At 49.7% G+C, this 7,526-nt stretch overlaps 1 protein-coding gene across 1 annotated transcript in view; it reads left to right on the top strand.

The window, feature by feature from the left end:
* Positions 1-3,936: 3,936 nt before the first annotated feature.
* Positions 3,937-7,526, top strand: part of RIMS1 (regulating synaptic membrane exocytosis 1) — a 306,477-nt gene continuing 302,887 nt past the window's right edge. Inside the window, exon 1 of the mRNA XM_059469483.1 lies at positions 3,937-4,317. Within this exon, the coding sequence (XP_059325466.1) occupies positions 4,154-4,317 (164 nt within the window). The 5' untranslated portion in view covers positions 3,937-4,153. The remainder of the gene's footprint in view (positions 4,318-7,526) is intronic.

The raw sequence follows: 7,526 nt of genomic DNA, 5'->3' as shown, positions 1-7,526 counted from the left end.
ACAAAGAACCTACAGGAAAAACCCTCTGAATGGTTTGTTCTTTAGTTTGCCTCATGCAAGGAAACAATCATGATTGCTTACAGGTAGTGAAAAGGGAGTATTGATGGAACTGAGAAATTTAGAATGTGGCATTTGGTCAATACAAAAAGAAGATACGGGGGAGAAGGAAGGTTCCTAAGATTGAGGGGAAGTCTAGAATCATAAAGAAATATGCATTTGTCATGCAAAGGGCATATGTTATGATGCTCTATGCATCATAACATATGATGCAACAAGTTGTTTGGCAATGTTGTGAACATTTGCTGTTATGAACAAGTGAACATTTGTTGTTATGAACTGTGAAGAAAAGGTCACGGATGCCATTATAATGATTGGCTGTTGAAGTTTAAGAAAGTAATTTACCTGATATGTTACAATAGCTATATTGATATTCCATTTCTAGATTTCACAGCAGTCTGCTCTAGACAGGACTGCAGAGGAATTGATCTAATAGGGACAAGACTTAGGATATTACTAGAAAAGGGTAACTCGTACTAACCAGGCAATGAAATTCTCTTGAAGGCTCTCATGTATCATTCCAACTTTGGAATATAATATATTGAACTACAATGGACTTTCCACACACTGTTGATTGGACAACAGTGTAAGACATTTCATCATAACAAAAGAAATGTGTTCATTTCAAAACGACCACTTATAGTTGGAAATACTGTTAATAAGAGCTCAGTCTCTTCATGCAGACCTGTCAAAAAATGAGATGACTTTTATGGTTTCTTCTTTATTTCTCTCTAATTAATTCTACTGCTTTTGTGCCAAAATAATACAGAATAATTTGCTCTGTGTAGGACTTTTTAGACATAAGGAAAAACATTGCCAAAAGCCTTAGAGAGGTGAACCTTCCCATCTGCTCAACACTGTTAAAGCCACATCTGGAGTGACAATTCTAGTTTATTGCTCCCCGACACAAGAAAGACACAGACATAGAACAGCTAGTCAAGTGAAGGGCAAGGAAGATGGTTTAGGAATTGGAGCATGTCATATAAGGAAAGGCTGGGAGATGGAACTAGTTAGTCTAGAGAACAGAAGGCTGAAAGGCTGATGGGAGGGTGTAAGCAAGACTCAGTCAGGCTCTTTTCAGCAGTGCCCAGTGATAGAGCAAGTGGCAATGGGCAGAAACTGAAATACAGGAGGTCTTGTCTGAACACAAGAAAACACTTTTTTACTATGAAGGTGAGTAAGCACTGGCACAGGTAGCCCAGAGAGGCTGTGGAGTCCCCATCCTTGGAGAGACTCAAGGCCATCTGGATGCAGTCCTTAGCAACCTGCTCCAGCTGACCCTGCTTGACCAGGTTGGCTGGACCAGATGTCCTCCAGTGGTGCCTTCCAATCTAAATGTTTCTGTGATTATGTGCTTTTCAGCAAAACAGTTTTTATCACAATATTGGCTTGGTGCAAGTCTACACTCTAACTCCCATAACTTTTGAAACCTATATTCTGCAAGAGTTTTCAGCTTTCCTTTTTATAAGAAACTATATGTAAGAACCTATACTCTTTGTATTCACTTTGTATTTTCCACAGAGCAATAAGATTTCACATGCTTGACCCAGTATAAAGCAATTAACACAAATACAGAACAGATATAAATAACTATGTCAGTAATTAATAAGCAGAAAGTTGAGCAGGATAACCTCATGTAATATTTTCTTCATAAAATTATCTTGGAGACACTTGCATCTTACGGTCTTAAACTTCTTATATTTTGGTTAGTTTGTGCTTAAAGCTGTGATTCTTGAACACTAAGGCCATTGCTCTAGTGAATGCAGTTACTTGAGCTACATCCTTTACTTGGCATATGTGGGACTCCCCAAATTATCTGAAGGATTGAGTATGGACTACCTATGTATACCTCTAACAACATGATCATTATGCCTTGTAGTACCATTCCAGCCATGTTTTAGTTATTTCTGATACTAAACATATGGTGGTACTTCACCTTCTCCTCATCATCTTATTTTTTCCAGTCTTGCTTCGTTTAGTGGAAGCTTCCTTTTCTTCCTTGAAGTGGCTGCTTGTTGTTAATGAATGGATAAATTCTTCAGCACCAGCCTGTTACATGAAGGCTATCTTCCCTGCTGGTCACAGATGGTGGGAAGTGATTTTATTGATTTGTTAGTACTTAGCTAGAAGGATTACATCTAGCAGTAATAATGTGGCCAGGCCCTGGGACAAATCACCACACGAGTTAGTAGAGGGTTTGTGTCTTAAACTGAGTGTGACATTATTATATTTACCAGCCTTTCATAGTGCTTTGCTTATTAACACCACTGTAATCTCTTCTGAGCCATCTGTTGGTCATTCAAGTTTCTGTTTCCTTCGTGTGTGGGAAAAGTTGGGAGACTTCGGTTTCTGAACTGAACTTGGACATTGTTCTGCTAAAGTTCTGGTGGTAACCACAGTGCTTATTAAGTTTTTTCTTTATAATTTGTGTTATCAAAATTGTGTCCTGCAGAAAATCTCTTGGGGGGACACAGGCAGATGGCCACAGTAATTCCTCTCAAATTCAAAGGGTCATGAAGGTTCGTGGCTTTCAGAATTTGTGTGAGAGGTATTAGTGTGGCTGCGAGAAATCTGGTATCTCTCCCTATTCCAAACCTGACAAATTTGGCAGAAAGAAGCATTGAACACTGCCAGCATAGATTTTTTTTTCTTTTTGGTTTGTGCTCATCAGATGATCTCTCTAGAAACCAGAGCTGTTTCCATGCTGTGACCTCAGCAGAAGCACAACTGAGAGGTCTTAAGTATCAGCATCTGTTAGCAGTAGCTCACATTTTACCTGAAAGTGCAGTGTTCTATTTTAACTTTGCATTTCTAAGTAGCCTGAATGATTTCATTCACTGACAGGCACATGTGTGACCAGAGGACACTTCAGAGCTAGAGGCATGAGCTTTTGGCCAGTGGATTACATGGGATGATCTCCTGTAGAGAAAAGCTGTTGCATTCATTACCAGCGCCTCAAAATGAAGTTACTCAGAGCTAGTAGACCAGAAACTGGCAGGGAAGCGATCTCTGTCTGGACATGCCATTTTGTTTCACTATGTTTCACTAACCCCTCAGTTGAGCACTCGGCACTGTGACATGTGTCGTTGTCAGTTTTTGGTGGGTCACAGTAGTTAAAAAATGGGTCTGATCCATAAGAGCACTTGTCACCCGCATGGGATGAGTGTGTAGACCATGGCATGGGTGGCACTAACGGGATTTAAGAAGCGTATGAACAAAGTACTGAAGCGTGCAACTCTGAGGAAGGGAGGGTCGAGCGGTGACAGCGCTGGCCTAAAGCAAGAGGGCTGCAGCTGGGGCCAGCACGGCTCACGCCCGAGGGAGCGCCGGCAGCACTGGGAGTCCGAGGCTTCCCGGCGCCCCAGCCAGACCCGCAGCAAACCCGCACCCGCATCCCACGCGTGGCCCTGCCTCGGGTGAGCCTGCAGCCCTGGCGGGAACCCGGGCGAGCACCTGCGGTGAGGAAACCTGGAGGAGGACGTGAAGAGGGCGGCGGTGCCGGGGCCAGCGCTGTGGTCGTGGGGCCGCCGGGCCAGCCCGGGGGGCGGCGGGCAGAGAGAGGCGCGGCCGGCCCGGGTGCCCGGCGCGGGCAGGGGCAGAGGCAGCGGCGCCGCGCCTCGGACTCCGCCTCACCGGCACCGAGCTCCCCTCCCTCCCTCGCTCGCTCCCTCCTCCAGCGCCAGGCTCGCAGCGGCGGAGCATCGCGGCGGCGGCGGCAGCACCCGCCCTTCCCGGCCGGCCGGCGGCGCGCACCGCCCCCCCGCTCCCGCACGCAGCCCGCCGGCGGCGATCCGGAGCCCTCCGCGCCACCGCACCCCCGCCCCGCACGCCCACCGCCAGGAGGATGGGCTGCGGGCGGCGGCGCGGCAGCCCCTGAGCTCCCCGAAGCCGCGGAAACAAAGGGAGCGAGCAGCGGCAGCACCGGGCCGGGGTGGATGCAAGCAACCATGAAAGGCTGGGTCTCCGCCTCCTCCGCTGCTGCCAGAGAGCTGCCGGCTGCCGCTGCTCGGAGGACTACCCTGTGAAGGGGGCGGAGGAGAGGCTGGCTGGGTTCGCCGTGCAAAGGTAGAAGGTGTAAGGGAGAGGCGGCAAGAAAATGTCTTCTTCGGTGGGGCCCCGCGGCCCTCGCCCGCCCACGGTGCCCCCCCCGATGCAGGAGCTGCCCGACCTGAGCCACCTGACAGAGGAGGAGAGGAACATCATCATGGCAGTGATGGACCGGCAGAAAGAGGAGGAAGAAAAAGAAGAGGCCATGCTCAAGTAAGCAGACGCTAGCCATTCATTCATTCAGGCACTCATTCATGCACCGATCGCCGGCGGGCGGAGCGGGCGCTGCCACAGCGGGAGCTGGCCGGTGCCCGGAGCCGGCCGGCTTCGCCCTGCTCGGCGGGGCCGGCGCCGCGGAGCCCCGGGTCCCGCTCCGCTCCCGGCCCGTAACTTCCTCCTCCCCCACCCCGGGCAGCTCCTCCCGAGGCAGCACCGCCGGGGAGCCCCGGCACGGCGGGACGGGGCGGGACGGAGCGGGACGGCGGCCCTCCCCGCCCCGAGGGAGCCGGCGGCACAGGGCGGGCGGAAACCCCGACACGGGGGTGAGGGGCGAGGTGGGATTCCTTTGGGGTCTCCAAAACCCCGCCTCTGCCAGGAGGGGCCGCTGGGTGGGGTTTCCCTCCGTGCGGGAGCCTCCGCGGCGGCCGTGCTGCCCCCGCCTGGCTCGGCCCCCGCTGCCGCCCGCCGCGGGGCCGGGGCGGCTGCCCCCGCCCGGCACACCCCCGGCCCCCGCTCCGCCCGCCCGTGCCGCCGGCCCCGGCCCGCCCGCTGCCGGCTCCAGGGCGGGCAGCACCGCACTGTGGGGCACCAGGGCGTCCGTAATTAGGAAATAGATGGAATTAGTCGCACTGCTCATTCGAGCGGGCGGCCGTGCGTGCGTGGTGGCGGGACGGCGGGGGAGTGGGTTTATCCCGCTGCCGGCGGCACGGGAAGGGGTGCGGGGAACGCGGGGTGTGGGTAGGTGCCATGTTTGGAAACCAGATCCTCAGAGCCTCTTTTGAACCTTTTCCCTCACCCCCTCGTCCCTGCCAAGCATCGCATGTGATCACATTTTTTAGCCTCCTCCGTCAGTCGGAGGCTTCAAACGTAATGTTGCTGAATCGCCTACTGCGAGTGATGAGAATAAACAGATTGGAGTCGTGGCCTGTGGAGGAGAATCACGGTTCCTCCTCTTCTGACAGCCCGTCAGGCCTGCCCGCTCCGGGCGGGAGGTGGTGGGAGAGGTGACTGGAGCCTCTGACGCCACGCAGACCCTCCGTGCCACAGGCGGTGTATCCTTACCTCACTGCCGCCTGCTTGCGTGCACCTGGGCTCGGAAGGGATGCGCCGAAGGGGTGACGTGATCTGGGTGTTCCTTCGGGCTGCAGGAAATACCCACCTGAGCCATGCGGGTGCCAGCGCGTCCCCACGGCTGGGGACCCAACCCCCGCAGGCTCCCGACTTCGGCTGTGCGTGGTGAAGCTGGGACAGCGTTTTTAGTACAGTGTCGTCCCTGTCCCTTCCGTTCTTGACTCTGAATTTGTACAGGGGCTACTAGAGATCCGTGCAGTGGTGCGTCCTGAGGCCCAGCTGCCCGTGCTGTACTGGGTGGGAGCTGTCCGGGACGGTGGTGCTTGGATCTCGGTTCAAGACGAAGAGTTCAGTTTGCTGTTGCAGTTCATTGTGCTTGGGGTGTGGCTACCCTTGGAGGTGGGGTGATTGGAATGAGAAATGTTCTGTGGGAATGCATTGTGTTAGTCGCTCTGGGGAAACGTGAGTGAAGGATCCCTCCTCAGTTTCTATTCATCAGAAGAAAATGAAATAAAGAAGTAGCTCAAAGGGTCTAAACTATATATATCCTTCTGTTCCTCGTCCTTCAGCATAGTTACTTCTCTACAAATATTTAGCTTTTATTCTGTGAAGAAGATTACTGGTTCTGTAATGATGTTGTGGAGGAATACTATAAATCTTACAGTGGCTTTCCATTTCTCAGCCCTATTCTTAACATTGGGTAGAGAATAAATTTTCCTCCTTTTTTCACTTTCCCCCATTTTTTCTTTTTCTTTTTTTTTTCTTTTGCATTGATGTTTCTGAATTCTGGACTGATACTTCCTTTCCTATGAGCTTATGGGAATCTTCAGCAGTTTCACTAAATGAACTTAGGACACTTAAAATTTAATTTTTAGAAGAGGGCAAAAATGGTGCTTTGTGAATTCGACTAGAAATTACTTTATATTATTTTCAAAGGTTTGTAATACCCAAATTTCAAAGTCTATTTCCTTACAAAAGTTCTTTCAAATAATGAAAATAACAATGTATAATCTCCATTGACCTGAAAAATTGTGATTTTAAATAGATTTCTGTCTTTATTTAAACAGCCAGAAATTAGGGGAAAATACATTGGAAAACTTATAAACCTGTATACTCGCTTTAGCTATATTGTTAGTTTGTAAAAATCAAGTCACAGCATATACTTTTTTAATGGGTTATGATTCAACTCTTAGAGAGAGGCACTAGATTTTCTGAGGTGATTTGCTTTTTTGGTATGCTGAGCACTTCCTTTTTTTTTTTGGGATAAGAGTTTTACACACCTTTCCATGGAGTAACTATTTTTAAGACTGGAATTTTGACAAGAATTTGTTTCCATAATTTTATGATGAGTTATTACAAATATACAGCGGTGCTATCAGATGACACAGCTATATTATAAAAGTCAGATATCACCACCACCCCTTCCTATTATCTTTGTTAAAAGATTTTCTGATTATCCAAATGTCTCAACAAAACTGCCACCAGTTTTCATTAAAACCACCTGGTGGAGAAATGTTTCCATCTGTAACACCCACATGCAAATCTGTAATTTTCCCTGAAAGTGAAGCTGAGAATCAGTGCTGCAAACTAGGCTACCTTCAATCCTGGGCTGATCAGAGGCCGGATATGTGCTGTCTCATGAATCATAAGGGCTAAAAAGGGTGCAGCATTTCTCTCCTGTTCTGAGTGTCCTGATAGCTATGAAAGTTTCTAAAACAGTACATGTAATTTTCCTTTCCAGCACTCCCAATAGCAGAAAACAATAGGAAGAAGTATTGGTTAAATGACTATATTCTTAACACAGTGGTGGTAAAATTGTGGATCCAGGGGAATTTGAAGTGCTTGTGTGAGTGGGCTATATGGATTTCAGGAGAAGTGGAAGCAGCTAGAGTGATCGGTAAAGAGGCTGTGTCCCTCTCCTTTGGGTGTGTACCTCTCTGTCCTCCTGATCCCTGTTTCTGACTGAGCTGAAAGGCTCCTTGGAAGCCCTCTCTGCCAGTTCATGCTGACATCAGCGCGTACTGCAGCGTGCCAGCCGCGAGCAGGGCGCCCTGCAGGGGCTGTGGGCACTGAGCTGCTTTCACTGCCTGCCCTGGAGCATTGCAAACACATCCTTCCCTCTGAGACACCTG

This window comes from Ammospiza nelsoni, chromosome 3, assembly GCF_027579445.1.
Source record: "Ammospiza nelsoni isolate bAmmNel1 chromosome 3, bAmmNel1.pri, whole genome shotgun sequence".
Taxonomy (NCBI): domain Eukaryota; kingdom Metazoa; phylum Chordata; class Aves; order Passeriformes; family Passerellidae; genus Ammospiza; species Ammospiza nelsoni.
This window is presented reverse-complemented; position numbering and strand designations above follow the sequence as displayed.